Source organism: Cynocephalus volans, chromosome 2 (genome assembly GCF_027409185.1).
Source record: "Cynocephalus volans isolate mCynVol1 chromosome 2, mCynVol1.pri, whole genome shotgun sequence".
Taxonomy (NCBI): Eukaryota; Metazoa; Chordata; class Mammalia; order Dermoptera; family Cynocephalidae; genus Cynocephalus; species Cynocephalus volans.
In genome coordinates this window covers 190,526,724-190,547,247 of record NC_084461.1, presented here as the reverse complement: position 1 = coordinate 190,547,247, position 20,524 = coordinate 190,526,724, and the positions used below count along the sequence as shown (strand labels likewise).

The window sequence follows — 20,524 nt, the reverse complement described above, 5'->3', positions numbered from 1 at the left end:
AAGACTGAAGGGCCTTTGGGAATACCAGTGCTAGTTTTCTGCTCCTGGGTTGGCTTCCTGGTGGGAGACCGCTATTCTTCCCACCCAACATCTGCCTTGAAAACCTGCATCATCCGGGTCTAGCCATAGGGTTGGGGAGGAGGGGGTGTGTCCAGATCACGTCTTCAGCTTCTCTTTTGGGGGCTGATTAAAAATGGTGTTAAGTAGGTAAGATGGCTTTGAAGGTATTATAATGTCTCTGTTTAACTGACTCTAGACCAGTGTATTAGTTTCCTGCTGTAACAAATTACTGCAAACTTAGTGGCTTAAAGAACACACGTTTATTAGTATCTTACAGTTCTGGAGGTCAGAAGCCTGAAATGGGTTTCGCTGGGCTAAAATCAAGGTGTCAGCAGCAGGGCTGTGCTCCTTTTGGAGGCTCTGGGGAGAATCCGTTCCCTTGCCTTTTCCAGCTTCTAGAGGCCTCCTGCCTTCCTTGCCTCGTGGCTTTTCCTCCATTTTTAAAGCCAGCAGCATAGCATCTTCTGATCTCTCTTTCTCTCTTGACTTCGTCATCACATCTCTGATTCTGATCCTCCTGCTGCCCTGTAACCATAAGAACGCTTGTGGCTACGTTGGACCCACCGGATAATCCAGGATGCTCTCCGCCTCTCAAGATCTTGAACTTAATCCCTTTTGCGGTAGAATGTCACATAACCTGTGAATATGTGGATATGTTCTGGGGATTAGGATGTGGACATCTTTGGGATGAACCTGGTGCTTGTGACCCCCCACTGCCTCCCTGTCCTAACCGTGCTGTTGCATGAGGAGGTGCTTTTGGCTGCGGGTAATGACATTTGGGGAGGACATCTGGATTATGATAGCTCAAACCTTTCTTGATGGGTACTAACTAACGAAAATGGAAAAGTTTTAAACGTGTTCCCTTGGTTTCCTAGCTATTTAATTTTTTGGCTTCTTTGGGGAGCCAGTGTGGACTTTGATAGTCTGCATTCCACATAAAATCATAGAGAGCAGAGGTGCACTTAACAAAACATGTGGCACCAAGGTGACAGTGGCCAGATCAAGTTTGATGAAGACCACTGTATAGCTGAGGAAACCAAGGCCCAGAGACATCAAGGGGCTCACTGAAGGTCACACAGCAAGTCACTGGCAAAGCTGGGTCTCAAACCAGGGCTTCTTATCCTCTCAGCTGTCCCTGTCTTCCACACCAGTCCTACTGGTACAGGGTTGAAAACTGACAGCCCAGGGGCCAAATCAGTTGTATGGACACATCTGGCTGCTGTGGTTTCTTTTATTTTTCTGTGGAGTGGGGGGATTGTTTTTTGTTTTATAACAACTGTTTCTGCAGAGCTTGCACCTTCCAGTTCACCACAATGGACAGCAGCCCCTGTGGTTACTTACTCACCTGCCTGATTCCTGAGGCATTGGGCTTGCAGCCATTTCCTATTCAGCCTGACTGCTGAAACTGGGACTGAGTTAGGGACTCAGGAAAGAGAATGTGCAGGGAGTGGGAGAAGACTGAAAAGCCACCCACTCCCAGGTTCAGAACAATACCACCTTAACTCTGCCTCTCCTGGGCAGAGAGCTGGGGAGGGGTCCCCAGGGGCCTGGGGGAGGGGATGGCTAGCCGGGGGTGGGGTGGGGGCGTGGCAGGCTGCGCAGGAATGTGACTGTGCAGGCCGGTTTTGAGGGACCTGCCTTGCTGACTCACTCTGCTCTCGGAGCTGGAAGGAGCTGGGGTGGGTACGTGCTCCCTGGCTGACCCTGAGGAGGGAGGGCAGGAAGAGGGAGATGCCTGTGCCCAATTGGGAAGTTTCCCCAGGATCTTCAGCCAGTAATTTTGAGGCAGAGCTGACACTGAAGCCATTTAATAGTGGTGGGGGCTGTGTGCCCTTGGGCAAGTCACTTTGTCTCTCTGTGCCTCAGTTTTCTCATCTATGAAGTGGAAACAATTATACCAACTTCCTTGGTCTCTTGTGAAGACTGGGTGAGATGATGCCCCACAGTGTGCGGCAAAACACTTTTGAGGACCTACTATGTGCCAGGCACCAGGCAAGACTTTGGTGAGAGAGGTAGATGTTAAACAAGTCTATGATCCTATCAACAACCAGATTTCAAAACATGGTAAGTGCTTTGAAGAAGACCTGGGATGATGATAGCATATAATAACTGGGGAATCCAACCGAGGCTGGGAGTAGTCAGGGAGGGATTCCTGGAGGAAGCATCTTGGGAATTAAGAATTGGAGGATATGGATTAACTGGGGGAAAAGGAGTGGCATACCAGGCAGAAGGAACAGCACATGCATGCAAAAGGCAGGACACGGCCAGGAGGGTCTGGGTGTTCCAGGAAACTGGACAGCTGACCAGACCTGCTTGTCTGGAGACTGATAATGGCAGAGGACAGCTGGGACAAATAGGGGGCTATGGAGGACTCTTCAGCAACTGGAGGAGGGGCATTTTTAAAAGAGCCCTTCTGGTAAGATTGGGGGCAGGCAGGTGGGATGGGAGCCTCTGCAGTTCTCTGTGGTGGTGGAGACGGAAGGAAGGGATGAATTCCAGTATGAGTTGAGATAAAAATTACAAACTTAGATAATAATATGGTAACTAATATTTACTGAGCTCCTACTAGGTGCCATTCAGCTCTGTTATCTCTGTCTTCTTATCTGGGGGCATGTGGGTGTTATTGTGGCCATTGTCAGAGGAGGAAACTGAGGTTAATTGATCTGCCCAAGGACACTACTAGCCTTAGGATTCCAACCAGGCAGCTCGGCATAGGGAGCTCTGCTGCTTCCCAGCACTGTATTATTATTGTTGTTTTTCCCAGAAGAGCAAGTGGTTTAGGCAGCCCCTCCTGCTTCCCTGTGTCCCCATCCAAGGTCCTCCCTCTTTGGGCTGGCCAGGACCCTCACCTGTCAGAAACCCCTTGGGTGACTCTATCTGCTTGGGAAATTCCTGGGCCTAGCAGAGCCACAGGCCTGGGCTCAGGGCAAGACTGAAGCCCTCCCCGTCCAGTGTGGAAGGAGCCCAGCCTGACTTGGTTTTTGGTGGGAGCTGGGGGGGCGGGAAGGGGGGTGCTGGGAGGGATGAGGGGATCTCAGAGCAGAAATCTGGGACTTGTATCTGCATTTTCTCGGTGGGAATAGTTGCTGGCAGCCAGCTTGGAGATTCCAGGCCCGGGGTTAGGATGCTCACATCACCCCTCCAGCCTTGGGTGCAAACTTTTTCTGTAAAGGGCCGGATAGTAAATATTTACAGCTTTGTAAGCCACAGGGCCTCTGTGACTACACCGTCTGCTGTTGCAGCGCCAGAGCAGCTGCGGGCTGCATAAGTGAATGGGCGTGGTTGTGTTCCAGTAAACATTTAGGGACACGGAAATTTGAATTTTATATAATTTTATGTGTCATGAAATGTTCTTTTTTTAATTTATGTTTTCCAAGCATTTAAAAATGTAAAAATCAAGGCTGGCAGGTTAGCTCAGTTGGTTGTTACAACACCAAGGTCAAGGGTTTGGATTCCTGTACTGGCCAGCTGCAAAAAGATTTTAATAAAAAAAAAACAAAAACAAAAATGTAAAAATCATTCTTGCCATATAGGCTGTGCAAAACCAAGTGGTGGGTCGGATTTGGCCTGAGGGCCAGAGTTTGCTGACCCCTGGTTTTCTCCTATGTTAAATGGGATTCATTTCATTTACCTGACAGGAGTGTTGAAAGGCTGCACAAAATCATTTAATCATTAAGGCAGTCATTAACACAAATATATTAAGCTCCTACTATGTGTTAGGGTTAGGGCAAATGCAAATTCCCTTTTTTCAAACTTTAGATAGTAATCCAGTAAAAAAGGAAATAAACAGTAATTACAGATTGTGCTAATGGCTCTGAAGGTAGAAACTGCATGATAAGATAAAGAGGAGTTGTGGGGAGAATAACTACTTTACATGGAAGGGCTCTGAGGAGGGAAAATGTGAACACCTGTAATCTCGTTTGATTCCTTCATCAGCAGGGTTGGTATAATTAGTCCCATTTTACAGATGAGGCAGCTGAGGCTCAAAGAGGGGAAGTGAATTGCTATAGACACAGCTCTTAGAAGGTGGAGCTGAGTGGGTATTAGGCTCAGGCTGTCCTGATCCCAAATTTCATGCTTCTCACTGCTTCATCCTTTCTGAGGGCAGGACATGATAGAAAAATTGAGGGCTGGGGATGGCGCTGGGTCTCAGTCCCTGCTCCAGGAACACACAGCTTGCTGAAACACATATAGTGGGTAGAGGGCTCAGAGACAAGAAATCTCACCTCCAGTTTGGTGTTGGTTGGAGCTGAGAGAGGGCTTGTGCAGGAGGTGGAACTGTGGTTTGATAAGCTTTTTATTTTTTAATTATAGTAAGTTAAACATAACCTAACATTTACCATCTTAACCTTTTTAAGTGTACAGTTCAATGGCATTAAGTACATTCACATTGTGGTGCAACCATCACCAACATTCATCTGCAGAACTTTTCATCTTGCATGTTGTTTTGCGTTGCTTTGCCCCCCATGGATTTGTCACCCTATTTCCCCTGGATGACAGAGATGAAAGGATTACCCAAAGCCCATCTCTTCTTTTTTTTTTTTTTTTTTTCAAAGATGACCGGTAAGGGGATCTTAACCCTTGACTTGGTGTTGTTAGCACCACGCTCAGCCAGTGAGCAAACCGGCCATCCCTATATGGGATCCGAACCCATGGCCTTGGTGTTATGAGCACCGCACTCTCCCGAGTGAGCCACAGGCCGGCCCATAAAGCCCATCTCTTCTGAGCAGTGAGAAGCCCAGAGTGGTTAACTTCTCTTCCTCAGGAAATTAACGTGGAACTGGGGTTCTCTTCCTGCATTTATTTTCCAGACCAGGAAGTTACAGGAAGAGAACATAGGTGGGGTTATAATTTAACAGTATAGGCTGGTAACTTTCAGTGATAACGAGCCAAATCCTGACATTCCAGTAAGGCAATTAACAAAAGTTGATCTTAGCAAACATTCCTTCCTACAGCAATCTCTCAGTATCTTTACATAACAATCAGTTACTAGTCTGTCTTTGAGCCAGCAACCTGCTGTTCCACAATCTTTATCTTGCAACAGAGACTTATAGCCTGAGGAAAATTTCCTGTCCTTGCAAGGTCAATATTTGAAACTGCAAGGCTTTGGAAAACCAGGCCCTGTGAAGTACATATGCTTTTTAGTATATTCCACACTTGCAAAACTAAAACTCTGTACCCATAAATAGCAATTCTCCATTCTCTCCTCCCTGCAGCCCCTGGCAACTACCATTCTGCTTTCTGTCTCTGTGAATGTGACCACTCTAGGATCCCCGTAGAAGTGGAGTCATGCAGTATTTGTCTTTTTATGACTAGCAGAATGTCCTCAAGGCTCATGCATATGGTAGCATGTGTCAGAATTGCTTTTCTTTTAAAGGCTGAATGATGTTCCATTGTATGTATCTACCACATTTTATCCATTCACCTGTCAGTGGACACTTGGGTTGCTTCCAAGCCTTTTAGCTATTGTGAATAATGCTGCTATGAATACGGACGTACAGATATCTCTTTGAGACCCTGCTTTCAATTCGTTTGGATATATACTCAGAAATGGGATTGCTGGAAATATGATAATTCCATTTTTAATTTTTGGAAGGACAACCACACTGTTTGCACAGTGGCTGCACCATCTTACACTCCTACCATTACACAGGATTTCAGTTTCTCCACATCTGCATCAACATTTATAAATCTGTTTCTTGTTTTTGATAGTAGCCACCTGAATAGGTATGAGGTGATATTGACAAAACTTTTGAACAAAAAGTTTGAGAAGGGGAAGTGCCTAGGGAGAGGGCATTGCTTAAGTAAATGTGTAACAGGACAAAGGGCTAGTAGCCATTGTATAGAGAGCTACTACAAATCAATCAGAGAAAGCAAACATTCCAGTTGGAAAAATTGGCAGTTCAGAGAAGAAATATAAATGGCCACTTAACTTCAGGGGTAATTAGGGGCTTGCAGTTTGACAGCATCAGGATTCCTATCACGTTGGTCTGAACTAGACTTCCGATGGCCAGTGTTGGAGCAGGCTTAGGAGAGTTGCTTATTTCCCCTCTTGATGGGAGTGTATACAGGTAGAGCTTGGGGAGGATATGGTGGCAAAATCCATCGACCTTTAAGATACTTATCTCTCTGCAACAGACACTGTCAGGGCCCTGACTGTATTCTTCGGACCCTACCAGTTATGGTGGGTGTTTGTTGACTTCGGGTAGCCAGTATGTTTTTCCAGAAATGCCTGTTAGCATGGCAGGCCAGAAGGGCTGAGGAATTAACACGTCCACCCCCAGCAGTTCTCACGCAATGGCTGATGGGAGTTGGTATATAAATACCCCAGCTCCCTTGCCCTGGGATTAAGTGCCAGCAGCCTGTGCTGGTAACTGGCTTAACCAGCCTTCGTTGGCTGCTTCTCCTTCCCCGTCCCACTTCCCTGTTTCTAAGTTTGTATTTTAAACCTTTAGATGACCATATCTATCATACATCTAAATCCTTGTCTCTGGGGCTGCTTCTGGAGGAACCCAGGCTAAGATACCCTGTGACTTAGCACTTTCACTTTTGGAATGCTCTCCGGCACAATATTCTCACAGGGCTCAGAGAGTCACACATGCAGGGAAGTTCATTGTTGGTAATATTGAAAGACTAGACACACCCACCTGCCCCCCAGTAGGAAAATGGTTATCTCAATTATGAATCATCCATAGTACGAAATACTCTGCTACTGTTAAAAAGACTCTGCAGTGAGGTAGAGGAGTGTGATGAGGCTCTGGAGCCTCAAACTGCCTGGGTCCCAATGCTGGCTCTACCACTGAGTGATCCCTGAGACATTGCTTTAGTCTCCTTATCTGTAATAATGGGCACGGTAGTAGTACCTTCTTCACAGGATTGTTGTGCAGATTAATTGAGGTACATTCTAAGCTCCTAGTACTATATCTGGCATATAGAAATCACTCAGTGTTTTGACCTAATGTGTATTAATGTATATTAATATATGTATGATACATTTTTTTTTTGTCATTTCACTGGTACAGGGATCAAACCCTAGACCTTGATGTTATCAGCACTGTATATAATACAAATGTTAAGTGGTAAAAGCAAATTACAGAAACAAGATTTAGGATGAACCCATTTCTGTAAAACAAAACAAACTGTATAATAAGATGTATATGCAAATGTAATTGAACTGAGAAATGTGCGTAAGGATGTGCTTCAAATTGACCATGGTGGGACTGTTGGAGAGGTGAGGTTATGGAGGGCTAGGAAAAGAAGTGGGAATTTAGAAGTCTTTTTATATATTATTTTGTTTTGGTTTTTTTGGAAACAAACATGTATTCATGAATTATGGTCATTTTATTATTTATTATTTTTATTTTTATTTTTAAAAGGTGACCGGTAAGGGGATCTTAACCCTTGACTTGGTGTTGTCAGCACCACGCTCTCCCAAGTGAGCCACAGGCTGGCCCTTCCACAAGTTTATTTTTAAAAATAAAAGTGCACAATTGGCACCTGGAGGATATGGGGGGCTTGGAGACCAGGCTGAAGGGAGGTTATGTTTAGCTGCTTAGATGGGCCTAGTCACCTTGGAGGGCTCTGCCCCTGATGTTCCTTCCATCCCTTCCTGCAGTGTCGCAACGTGTGTGGCCTGAATGTCTCTGACCGCTGTGACTTCATCCGGACCAACCCCGACTGCCACAGTGGAGGGGGCTACCTGGACTACCTCGAAGGCATCTTCTGCCACTTCCCTCCCAACCTCCTCCCTCTGGCCATCACCATCTATGTGAGGCCCTGCCCCAGGGGAGCTGGGAAGCGGGGGTGGGGTGGGGGGGGTGGCCCAAGCAGGACTTAACTCTTCCTCCCCTCTCTGGCCCCCCACCAAGGTTTCCTGGCTGCTTTATCTCTTTCTGATTCTGGGAGTCACGGCGGCGAAATTGTGAGTGGCCTGGGCTCACATCCAGCTTAGAGATGGGAGAAGCATGGGGGCGGGGATGGGGGCTGGTCACTGTGGAAGCCCTTACTGTTTGCTTTTTCTCCATAGTTTCTGCCCTAACTTGTCAGCCATTTCCACCACACTCAAGCTCTCCCACAATGTGGCAGTATCCTTTTATCCAGGGTCCCACACCCTGGAGGGAGGGCTAGCAGCTGGGGGGCAGGCTGGGGGACAGGATAGTGGCTCATGATCCAAGAAAGACCCGGGCGTGCTGCGGCTTCTGCACTAATCCCCCTTGACACACTCCCCCATGGCGTCACCTTCCTGGCGTTTGGGAATGGCGCACCTGATATCTTCAGCGCCTTGGTGGCTTTCTCGGATGCGCGCACAGCGGGCCTGGCCTTGGGGGCACTGTTTGGTGAGAGCAGTCCCAGCTTGGGTGGGGCAGCAGGAAGGGTGCAGGGCTCTGAGCCCTGGCATCCTCTTCTTCAGGCGCGGGTGTACTGGTCACCACGGTGGTGGCTGGGGGCATCGCAATCCTGCACCCCTTTATGGCCGCCTCCAGGCCCTTCCTCAGGGACATCATTTTCTACATGGTGGCTGTATTCCTGACCTTCACTGCGCTCTACCACGGCAGGGTCAACCTGGAGTGGGCTCTGGGTGAGCAGCTGCAAGGCTGGGCAGGGGCATCCCAGGGCTGATGGGTGGGAGGCTCAGGAAGTGTCCAGGGACAGAGGAACGTGAGCGGGTGGCCAGCAGGGGTTGAGGGGGTTGGTTTGATTCCAGGTGACAGAAACCCTACTCAAGCTGGCTTGAGCAAGAAGAACTCAGATAACCACAGGGGGCTGGGCAGAGCCAGGAGAAAGGGATGGGAGATGTTCAAAATGTTCATAAAATTTCCAGTTTTAACAAGCAGTACCACTGGGATGCTGACTGTGGCCACCAGGGTCCCAGCAGTAAACTTGTTCCATTCAGATGGTTCAAGGGTATGAATGAAGGGTCGATTAGTACAGAGGGTTAGGAAACCAGCAAGGGACACCGAGGTGTGGAGGCACCCAGGGACCAGTAGGAGTGGGAGCTGTCCCCATCCTCACCCCCCATGTCTGAAGGGGCAGGGAATGGGGTGTCTGGAGCCCAGTGAGGGCTGGAGGCCTGGAGCTGATGCCACGTAGCCTGAGCTACAGTCACAGAGAGCCACACGTCCTGCCAGAGCCACACACCACAGCATGGAGGAAGTGGGAGAGAAATACACCAAACTCTCTCTCTTGCTGCTTCTGACAGCTTGTTGGGCTAATCTCATTGGCTGAACCCAGTTGCAGCCAGAGCTTGGGTGATGCAGTCTGCAGGGCCAGCCTCCCAGGGCACACAGCAGGACACCGAACCTTAGCACTTGAGTGGGGGCTTGGAGGCCACTCTGTGCCAGATGTTACCTCCTTGACTGCCGGATTGCAGAGGAACTAGAAAGGGAAGATGGGCAGTGGAGGCAGGAGGTAGGAGTGGGGGGGCTCAGGAAACAGCCATTTACAGTCTGGGCTAACACAGATAGTCCCCACTACCATGCACCAGCAGCAGAGCTGCCAGACCTTGTGCTCTGGGCCCTGCAGCCAGGATGCCACTTGGTGACAGCCTGAGCCTTTGTCTGCAGGCTACCTGGGCTTGTATGTGTTCTATGTGGTCACTGTGGTTCTCTGCACCTGGATCTACCGATGGCAGTGGAGAAGAAGATCCCTGGTCTACTCCAGGCCAGATACTCCAGGTAAGAGTCTGTATCGAGCCCCCAGGAGAGGGCTGGTGGAGTCTGGGAAGCTCCGTGCCCTTCACTGCTGCCTTATGTGTCTTGAGGCCAAAGCCATTGGCCCTGCCAAGCCTATCTCCTCTTCCTGCTTTTTCTACTCATTCTACTAAGGTCCCACCTGCATGCTTTGGCTTGTGCCGATGAGCCTCCTCATCGCCCGTGTGTCCCAGCTCACTAGTTCTTCCTCCATGCTGCCCCCAGGCCAGTCCTTCTAAGAGCCGCACTGTTCATGTGCCTTCCTGCTCCCCACTACCCTTGGGGTGAAATCCAGACACGCCTGTATACACAAATACATGCACACAGACATGCGTACACATACACAAATACACATCATACACAGACAAAAACGTGTGCACACATACACTAATACATGTACACACATACGCAAATATATGCAAACACACCGGAACACACACATCACAAATAAACAATACACAAGTATACAACACACACACAAATATAGAACAAACACACAAATACTTACAAAACATACACATATACAAATACACACAAATACACATCAAACACGTATACAAAGACATGTACATACACATGCAAACACACATAAAGAATGCACACACATACACAAAGACATGCACACACACAAATGCACAACACACTACACTGCACAAATACATGACACATACACAAATGTGTACATACACAAATACACAAATACACAACACACAATACATAAATATACAACATGTACACATATACAAATACAGGATACACACAAATACATGCATATACAAATACACAAATACCTGCACAACACACATGCATACACAAATACCACACACAGACACATGTATAATGTATTGAGTGTTTACTATCTGCTAGGCACATGTGTCATTTTACTCCTCACTGGCACCACTTTGGGGTAGGGACTATTATTGTCCCCCTTTTACGGATGAGGAAACAGACTCAGGGAGATCAAGTCCACCCAAGACCAGAGAGCCGGAGAGGAGCAGAGCTAAGACTGCAACCCCGGGTATCAAACCTCAGCCCCGAAGGCCACTCCCCTACCCACGGTGCAGATTTCACAAGTGGGATCCTACACACCATTTTGTTATTAATTTGCTTATATGTCTGTCTGTTAGACTGTGAGCTTCTAGAAGGCAGGACTGTGTCACATTCCTTCTCATATCCCCAGAACCCTGGCGTGGAACAGGTGTGGTCACTCCTACAGGAAGCCTGCCATGATTTTTCCTCCCCCTCCTCTTTGTCAACTGAGCTTTCAGAGTTCATCACATGTCACTCCTGTGCTGTCTTGTAGACCCGTCATAGGAATAAAAAGGAATAAATGAGGCCTGGAGAGTTGCCTGAAGTTATACAGAGGCAGAATTAGGGCTAGAATTGGCTCCTCACTTGAGGAAGGCCATTTTCCTTCTAGGCCATTGTTTACAGGTTCCAGGCCTATAGGTATTCTGAAGGACTCCTGAAAAAGTTTTAGAGTTGGAAGAGAAAAATGGTGTTGGTTCCAAATTCTGAAAAGTACAGCACTGAAGTCAATAAATGTTTGAATTACATCTTCAGTTGCCCTTATGCATTATAGCCATCTCCTTACATTTGCAAATGTTTTGTTAGACTTTCCCACTGTGTAAGAATTCCTGAGGATGCATGGAAATTGCTGAGAAATCCAAAATAAAGGCCCTGGAAACTTTCACCCTTAAAACTGCCCTGTCCTAGAGGTGCCCTCCCTCGGAATGGTGCTGGAGAGGGTCTGGGTCTCTAGCTGGGCTTGTGTTAAATGACCCCCTCTCTCCTGCAGAGATGCTTTCAGATTCTGAGGAGGATCGGGTGTCTTCTAACACCAACAGCTATGACTACGGTGAGTCCAGTGCCCTGTGCCCAGCCTGGGTGGGGATCCCAGGGCAGGGCTGGGGATGGTGAAATGGGAAGATGGGGCCATCCAAGGCTTTGGCCCCAGGAATGAGACTCCAAACCAGCTGCACCTCTTGCTGCACCTGGACTGAGCCATGGGCCAGGTTCGTCTGCCTTCTGCCAGGAACTGGGTTTTTCCTCCTTCTCAAGGGTGGAGAGGACAGGTGGGACAGACGGGAGAGGGTTTCCTGTAGACTGAGCCACCACGGACACCTGCCCTCGACCCCATACACACAGGTGATGAGTACCGGCCGCTGTTCTACCAGGAGACCACGGCTCAGATCCTGGTCCTGGCCCTGAACCCCCTGGACTACAGGAAGTGGAGAAACAAGTCAGCATACTGGAGGGCCCTCAAGGTGTTCAAGGTAGGAGAAGAGCGACTGGGCAAGCACAGGGAACTGGGGCTGGGGTGAAGGAGTGGGTCAAGGTGAATTAAAATGAGAACAAGATTGAGTTTTTCTGATCACTTGCCACTTTTGTGGGCTCAGTGTCTTCTGAGGGCTAGATCTGAGCAGGGGTGTCCAGGCTGTCTTGTGAGGCACGGCTGCAGCTACCGTCCATGACCCAGACCAAAGAAGTCAGGAGTCTCACCTCACAGCCCTTATAAACTCGTCCTAGAGGTAGCCTGGAAACCACCAAGGTATATATATTTTAGGCTTCCTCAGTCCCAGGAGACAAATAATGAATTACATATATATATTTTTTAATTGTTATTAAAAAGGTTTTTTTATAGGGCCGGCCCCTGGCTCACTTGGGAGAGTGTGGTGCTGAGAACACCAAGGCTATGGGTTTGGATGCCTATGTAGGGATGGCTAGTTAGTTCACTTGGGAGAGCGTGGTGCTGACAACACCAAGTCAAGGGTTAAGATCCCCTTACCAGTCATCTTTTAAAATAAAAAAAATAAAAAATAAAAAAAAGTTTTTTTTATAATGAACTATATTTGTACCCCACAGTGGCTCTGGCTGTATCATGACCTTGGGCAAGTCACTTAACCTGTCTGAGTCTCAGTTTCCTCTACTATAAAATGGAGTGGTTACATTAGTAAGTTATGGCTGCAATAATGCTGCATAACAAAAATCTTATAGACTTACAGTGACAATGTTTTTCCCTTGTTCATGGGCCAGTGGGTCAGCTGGGGTGACTTCAGACTGGTTGGTGGTTCAGCTCTCCGCCCCATGTCTTGTTCTGGGGTCAGTGGGTACCTGGGCGTGCTCTTTTCTTGGTGGAAGGGGCCAAAGCAAACTGCACAAGCACATTCAAAGCCGCTGTTCACATCACATTCACCAACAGCCCATTGGCCAAAGCGAGTGCCCAGCTCAACATCAGGGGGCCAAGAAATATTCTGCAGACTCTAGTCACTTGACAAAGCAGGTGGGTGTTTAATTCCGTTACAGGAAGGGATTGAAGAATTGGGAACAGTGACAGCTAATGGACTGATGTATGTGAAGGGCTGAGTACTGTACCTAGCATATAATAAGCACTCTGTAAGGGTTTAGTACTAACTCAGATATTGGCTAAAAACACAATGTGTGGAATCAGACAGAGGTGGATTTGCATCCCAGCTGCTTATACCCTTCTGTGTGGCTTTGGACATGTTCCTTAACCTCTCTGTCCCTCTGTTCCTGTGTGATTATAGTTGCTATTCACAGGGTTGTTGCCTGAATTAGCGCATGAGGTGCTGTCATTGGGGGAATAATGGCCCCCCAGAGTCATCCACGTCCTAATCCCTAGAACCTGTGAATATGTTACCTTAGATGGAAAAAGGGACTTTGCAGATGGGATGCAGGATCTTGAGATGGGGAGGGTATCCTGGATTATCCAGGTGGGCCCCAAGTCATCACAAGGGTCCTTGAAGGGCAAGAGGGAGGCAGGAGGGTCAGAATCAGAGAGTGAGATGTGAGCACAGAAATACAGGTTGGAATGATGTGGGGCCCAGAGCCAAGGAACATGAAAGCAAGTAAAGGAATTCTCCCTTAGAGCTTCCAGAAGGAAGAAAGCTCACTGATACCTTGATTTTAGGACTTCTGTCCCCCAGGGGTGTAAGAGAGTAAATTTGTGCTGTTTGTCGTCATTTGTTCCAGCAGCTATACGACACACACAGGTGCTTAGCCAGGGCCTGCACACAGCCAGCGCTTCGGCAACAACAGTCTTGTGCTCAAGTGACCGAGGTCCGTCTGTGGCCGGCCGGGACTCAGGCTGCCCTGCAGACACCCTCCCACCTTTACCCACTTAACAGTTGCCCGTGGAGTTCCTGTTGCTCCTCACAGTCCCTGTCGTGGACCCAGACAAGGACGATCGGAACTGGAAACGGCCCCTCAACTGTCTGCACCTGGTTATCAGCCCGCTGGTCTTGGTCCTGACCCTGCAGTCGGGGGCCTGTGAGTATCCCCTCCCCCAGGCCACCCCACCTTCCTCCTGTCCACATTCTAGAGTTTTCTTCTCAACCACACACACCAGGGGCCTGGGCTGGCAGCAGAGTCCTGGACATACAGGAGGCACTTCATATGCGTTTGTGCCATAAGGGACAACAGCCTGGAAGTTTATCCAGGGGACCTCCTGTGGTCACTTGATCTAATCCTGCTTGCTCCAGATGGAGGCTACAAATAGGTGACCCTCGGGCCAACCCAGCCCTTGGCAGGGCTGGCCGGTTAGCTCACTTGGGAGAACATGGTGCTGATAACACCAAGGTCAAGGGTTCAGTTCCCCATACTGGCCAGCTGTCAACAACAACCAAAAAATTTTTGGAGATTTCACATCAAAATCCAGGTTTTGGCTTCTCAAGAACTGGACCACATTCCTGAAAGTAAAATTGGCTGGAGTCAAGAAGGGTTGCCTCTATGGGATGCCTGTGGTCTAAATCATCATAGTCCCCTCCACTGCCTATTGAGTGACTGAGCTGGGCTTACTGCACTGTTTTTGTGACCTGGCAGGTCCCCACCGGCATTTGTGTTTTCATTGTCTGCCCCAGACGGTCTTTTTTTTTTGGTAGCTGACTAGTACAGGGATCCGAACCTGTGACCTTGGTGTTACCAGCAGCATGCTCTCCCAAGTGAGCTAGCCCCCAAGCTGTCTTTTTTCTTCTCTGCCCTGCTCTGGCTGAGGAAGTGCCCAGTCGTGTCAGGTGTCTTCAAAGTCCTGATGCTCAGATATCTTCCTGTTGTCTAACTTTAGTATCTCATGCTGCCCATTCCTCTCTTTATCATCTGGGCTCCTCCCCTTTAGCCCAGGAGCATCAGCTGGAGGTGGAGGTAGGACTCTGATGGCAGATGCATGGCTGGGTGTGGAGTTATTTGCTATAACAGTGTCAGGGTGAGACTTCATCAGGATGAAGCGGCTGACAAACTCCCTGTGAGTTTCTCCCCCAGTTTATGGGAGGACGCAGACACCGAGGCAGGGAATAGGAGGCAAGGTGGTGGAGGTGGCCCCAGAACTGGGGAGGGCTGCCCAAGGGCCGTCTGGTTCCCCATGGAGCTGGGAAGTCCTCCCTCTTGGGCCAGGGCAAGCCCAGGGGCTTGCTTGCACAGTCATGTGGCTTCTTAAGAGTGATTCCCAAGCATCAGTCATTCATAAACAGTCTTCCTGATTTTTCCCTTATTCTTTACTATTACATTTATATTTTTTTAAGTCAGCTCTTTTTTTTTAAACAAATTTATTGAGGCCGGCCCGTGGCTTACTTGGGAGAGTGTGGTGCTGACAACACCAAGCCAAGGGTTAAGATCCCCTTACTGCTCATCTTTTTAAAAAAACAAAAACAAATGAAAAATCCCCAAATTTATTGAAAAGGAAACTGTATCACCCGCATCAATAGGAAATTGACATCATTTCCAATAGATTCAAGGTAACTGCAAAAATAAATACAATGACAGTAAACCACCCTATGCAGTCCTGTCAAGCTCTGAGCCAGAAGTCCGTATCTTCTTTGTTAAATAGAGGGATTAGCAGGTGTCAGAGATGTTAAAGTCTCTGTTAGCACCAAGTGGAGACTTTCTCCTTGATACAGTGAGAGAATTGAAGGAATCCCTTCCCTGAGCTGTGATTCTGTGGTATTTAGTGTCTTGCCCACATGCCCCGAACACCATCTAGTGGTAGCAGGTCCACCCTGGGGAAAGAATGGTTCTGGCTAAAGCATTTGTGACCTCCTTCTTGGATTAGCACTGAATAGAGAGAACCCCCAGACTCAGCTCCTAGCCTAAGGGGGTGTTGTCACTCAAGGAGAGTCAGCCAGCAGCAGCCTTCTAAACTCATCACCAGCTGCCAGCCTCTTCCCTCTCCAGGTCACCCCCACTAAAGAACACCTTTCACATGTGGTCACTGCTCTCCTCAAAGACCTCTATGGCTTCCCAGTGCCTCTTGGAAAAAGTCCACATCCCTCCTGTCATCGAGGCCTCTGAGATTCTGAGCTAGCTGCCTCCCACAGCTTTGTCTCTGCTATTCCTGGCACAGACCTGCTCAGCCTTCCCACCAAGCCCCTCTCTTCCCATGGAACCTTTGCAGCACTTTCTGCTGACTATTCAGCTCACACCCTCAGTGCTCCAAAGATCCCTTCTCTGATTATCCCATGCCCCAGCCACCTCCTGAAATTCCTCTAGCACAGGCTTGGCAATTACAGAGAAAGGGCTTCTTACTCAGCTGTCAGGTGCCAAAGTCAGCACTACAGGTAAAAACTGCATTCTGAAATTCACCCATAATGTATCGTGTACACGATTTTGTGGATTCAGCCCCCTCACGTAATTGTTATGCCCACTGACATGTGATAGCCAATGAGCTAGACTAAAGAAAAAACAAAAGGAAGGTCTTGATGCATGTACCTGGGCATTTGAACCATTCATTTCCTTAAGGACTGGTACCAACTCCCTAGTGGTGAAAAGGGTGCTGTGTGTAGAATTTTAGAGTGTTCTTCCTGTCTGTAGGGTTCCGCCCTTTAGTGTTTTAATATGAAGCCTCTGAAACCTTCATAACATGTTATTGGATTGGTTTGTGGAGTGGAGTGGACTTATCAAGAAAGCAGGTGTTGGGCTGGCTGGTTAGCTCAGTTGGTTAGAGTGTGGTGTTGATAACACCAAGGTCAAGGGTTCAGATCCCTGTACTGGCCAGCCACCGAAAAAAGAAAGAAAGCAGGTATTGGGCTTGAGTCAGTAGATAAGGCTGGATTTGACCGTATGATTCATCTCACTGAGTGATGCTGATCCGTTGGTAATGCCTGGCTGGAGGGTGCAGCCTTGAAGCTCAGTTGGAGAGAAGCATTGTGGTTGATTAGTGATGTCTGTCATGGAGGTGGAAGAGAGTAATGATGGTACGTAGTCTTAGCCTGTCGCATCCTAGTGCCACAACAAAAGGCTGGAGAGTTTGTTTTTCACAGGTATGTCTTTTCTTTTAAATGTGACTAGCTTGAGGGCATGGGCTGCGTTTTAATTTGTCTGTTTCCCTGAAGTGCCTAGGACAAGGCTGGACACATACACAGTATCTACCTTATATTCAAACCATCAATTGTAAGTGGGTTTTATCCGTGGTTATTCTGGGGGGTCTCCAGGAGGAGGTGCCGAGCTGAAGCTGTGGAGAGTGCCAGCTCCCTCTTTTGTCCCTCTGCAGATGGTGTCTATGAGATAGGCGGCCTCCTTCCCATCTGGGCCGTGGTGGTGATTGCAGGCACAGCCTTGGCTTCAGTGACCTTTTTTGCCACATCCAACAGTGAGCCCCCTAAGCTTCACTGGGTAAGAATCCAGGGTGGGGAGGGGACACTGAGGTCTCCCAGGCAGACGTCCTATCACCATCTCTGGAGCAGTTGGCCAGTAATCACTTTACACGATGACATGTTAGCTGAATTTAAAAGCCACTTTTGAGGGTTTTTTACCTGTTCAGGGTTCTCTCTTTTTTTTTTTGTAACAGCTTTATTATGTTGAGATGTAGTTCACCTACCGTATGGTTCACCTACTTAATGGCTATTATATTCATAGAGCTGTGCAGCCACAACCACAGTCAATTTTAGGGCATTTTTATCATCCCAGAAAGAAACTCTGTACCCATTGGCAGTTACTGCCCATCTTCTCCCTGTCCCGGGCTCTGGTTCCACTAGTTTCACAGATGAGGAACTGAGCTGTGGCCCTGTCAGGGTGGCCTTGGTCCCATCAGCACTCCATTTTTTCTCCAGCTCTTTGCTTTCCTGGGTTTTCTGACCAGCGCCCTGTGGATCAACGTGGCTGCCACAGAGGTGGTGAACATCTTGCGGTCCCTGGGTGTGGTCTTCCGGCTGAGCAACACCGTCTTGGGGCTCACACTGCTGGCCTGGGGGAACAGCATCGGAGGTGACTCAGGGCTGGGTAGGGTTCTGGGGTGAATGCAGCCAATCATGGCTCTTTGTTCCCCAGCCACAGTTGCATCTGGACAGGGGTGTCCAGGACATCTGTCCTCAATGCCCACTGTCATTGTGGAGTGACTATCATTGGGCATTGAGGTGAGATGGCCTGGACTGTAACTAGACCAGGAAACTCCATAGAGGTCCCTGCCTCTTCACCACTCTCTGATGCGTGTACACTCTGGGTGGCTCCCCAGAGTTCAGGCAGGACATGGAGCCCATTGCAGTCAACTATGCTTAATGCATACATGGGTGTGTAACATGTGCAGAATTCGTACATACATACAAATATACATACATATACCCTTCTCTAGCTACAGCAGTCAGGTAAGGTTGGCCAGGTTAAGCACTGTTAAAGTCCAGCCTCCTTCCACTCACCTTTTTGGGCACCTTTTTCTAATTCACACAGAGGTGTTCTGTGTGCTAGCATCAGACAGGACTTGGGTAAAATGTCGGTCTCAGCATGTTATACCACACCCACAAAGTTGTTCCTAGTGAGAAAGAGTAGGGTAAAAGGAATTAAGGAGACTGGTCGGTTAGCTCAGTTGGTTAGAGCGTGGTGCTGATAACACCAAGATCCAGGTTCGATCCCTGTACTGCCAGCCACCAAAAAAAAAAAAAAAGGAATTAAGGAGCCGGGTCCTGTGACCACAAAGGGCCAGGGGGAAGCTACTCCGCACTCTAGGCCCTCTCTTGTTTCCATGCAGATGCCTTCTCAGATTTCACACTGGCCCGCCAGGGCTACCCGCGGATGGCGTTCTCGGCCTGTTTTGGTGGCATCATCTTCAGTATCCTTTGTGGGGCTTCCCTTGGCCTCAGTGCTGGTGTCTCGGCCTCTGAGAGCCGTGGGTGTGCTCCATGGCCACCCTCAGGATTGGCTCTTGGTGGAACACCTCGGGCAGATGACGTGGTTGCTTGAGCCTCGGGCTCCTCATCTGTAAAAGGGGGATGTTGACAGCACTGACCTCCTAGCGTTGTTGTAGGGATCGAGTGAGGTGACAGAAATTCTTGGCACTTGGTAAGCACTGTTGGAGAGTGGGATTATCAGTAGATGCCCCCACAGTGAGCTTATATATGACCTATGGAAAACCCTCTCCTTCTTGTTTATAGGGACATGTCATGGTATATGTCAAGGGTTGGCAGATTTTTTCTTAAAAGGCCACAGAGTAAATGTTTAGACTTCGTGGGCCATGCAATCTCTTTTCAACTACTCATCTCTGCTGTGGTAGTACAAAACAGGTATAGACAATACATAAATAAATGGCTGTGGCTCTATTCCAATAAAACTTTATAAATAAAAGCAGGGAGTGGGCCAGGTTTGGCCTGAATGCTCTTGTTTGCCAGCCCTTGGTCTGTATAGAACAGCCAGGAACAACATGCCTGGGGCTGTGGAAAAGAAAGGGCTTTGAAACCAGATAGTGGTGGGTTCCAGTTCCAGTGCCACCACATGCCAGCCGTGTGATCTGAGGACTTTGCACGCATGCCTTATTCTCTCTGAATCTCAGCCATCTCCTTTGTAAATTAAAAATGGTTTGGGTGAAGATGGAAGATGAAGTAAAGTGCCCAGGACAGTGCCTAGCATGTGACAGACATTCAACAAGCATAGACATTGTTGGTTTCTAAGTAAAGTAATATTAAAAAGCACATGAAGTGCAGCTGTGCCCAAGCTGCACAATGGCAGGGCCTGAGGGTGAACAGTGTGGGCAGCTGGCTGGCAAACCCAGTTGATTGGTGAGCACTATGCGGGCATGCCTGCCTTTTGTGACTCCCAGGCTGAGCGGGGCCCTCTGTGGCCCTTTTGTGCGCACTGAGACCTGCTCCTGGCTCTTGGGCTGTGGCCTCTCCTGCCCTCTCAGGTTGGATGGGAAGGATGGAGCCCTGAACAACTCCTAGAAATGGCCTTGACCCATGCTCCATCACCAGTTTCCCCAAGGGACTGTGGGAGGTCCTTCGACCTCACCCAGCCTCAGTTTCTCCACCTGCTGAGTGTTTGCAGGTGCCAAGGATTTCCAGCACCTCCTCTGATCCTTATAGATTGAATGCAAAACATCCATCTTCCCATAGGTGCTGATACTGGAGAGGGTCTCCTCAGACAGGGTTTTTTTGGAGAGGTGGGCATAGATTGTAAAGAAAGCCAAGTTATTCTGGCCATGGCATCCCAAGCCTGGGGAACCCGGTGGAGAGCTGGGCCACGTGGTTGGGTTACAGATGGCTATTCCCACAGAGCTTCCTGAGCTGGGCCACAGATATCCTGGTGGGAGTGGGGCTGGGCTGTCTGCTCCAGATCTCCCGGAACCACATGGAGGTAAAGGTAAGTGGCCAGTCGCTTCTGCGAGGGGCCTCATAAGGGGTTATCCTTGGAGACCATTCACATCTCAGCAGTCCATACACTTCCTGGGGAAGAGGATCTGTCTGAACTCGTGACAGGTCTGATTTGTAGAATATTTTGAAAATATTTTGCAGATAGGGTTGAAAAAAATGTATTTCTTGCAAGTTCATAGAGTAATTAAA

The 20,524-nt window shown here is 48.5% G+C and overlaps 1 protein-coding gene and 1 non-coding gene across 2 annotated transcripts in view; both read left to right on the top strand.

Moving 5' to 3' along the window:
- The window catches only part of SLC8B1 (solute carrier family 8 member B1), a 29,883-nt gene that overhangs the window by 6,092 nt on the left and 3,267 nt on the right, over nt 1–20,524 (top strand). Inside the window, exons 4-16 of the mRNA XM_063086828.1 lie at nt 7,676–7,828; nt 7,929–7,981; nt 8,087–8,143; nt 8,290–8,396; nt 8,471–8,638; nt 9,624–9,734; nt 11,548–11,607; nt 11,898–12,025; nt 13,898–14,039; nt 17,251–17,372; nt 17,810–17,963; nt 18,721–18,801; nt 20,260–20,324. Of these exons, the coding sequence (XP_062942898.1) occupies nt 7,676–7,828; nt 7,929–7,981; nt 8,087–8,143; nt 8,290–8,396; nt 8,471–8,638; nt 9,624–9,734; nt 11,548–11,607; nt 11,898–12,025; nt 13,898–14,039; nt 17,251–17,372; nt 17,810–17,963; nt 18,721–18,801; nt 20,260–20,324 (1,401 nt within the window). The remainder of the gene's footprint in view (nt 1–7,675; nt 7,829–7,928; nt 7,982–8,086; nt 8,144–8,289; nt 8,397–8,470; nt 8,639–9,623; nt 9,735–11,547; nt 11,608–11,897; nt 12,026–13,897; nt 14,040–17,250; nt 17,373–17,809; nt 17,964–18,720; nt 18,802–20,259; nt 20,325–20,524) is intronic.
- TRNAI-GAU (transfer RNA isoleucine (anticodon GAU)) lies at nt 16,680–16,754 on the top strand. Its single transcript has one exon. It is a non-coding gene; the product is annotated as a tRNA-Ile (tRNA).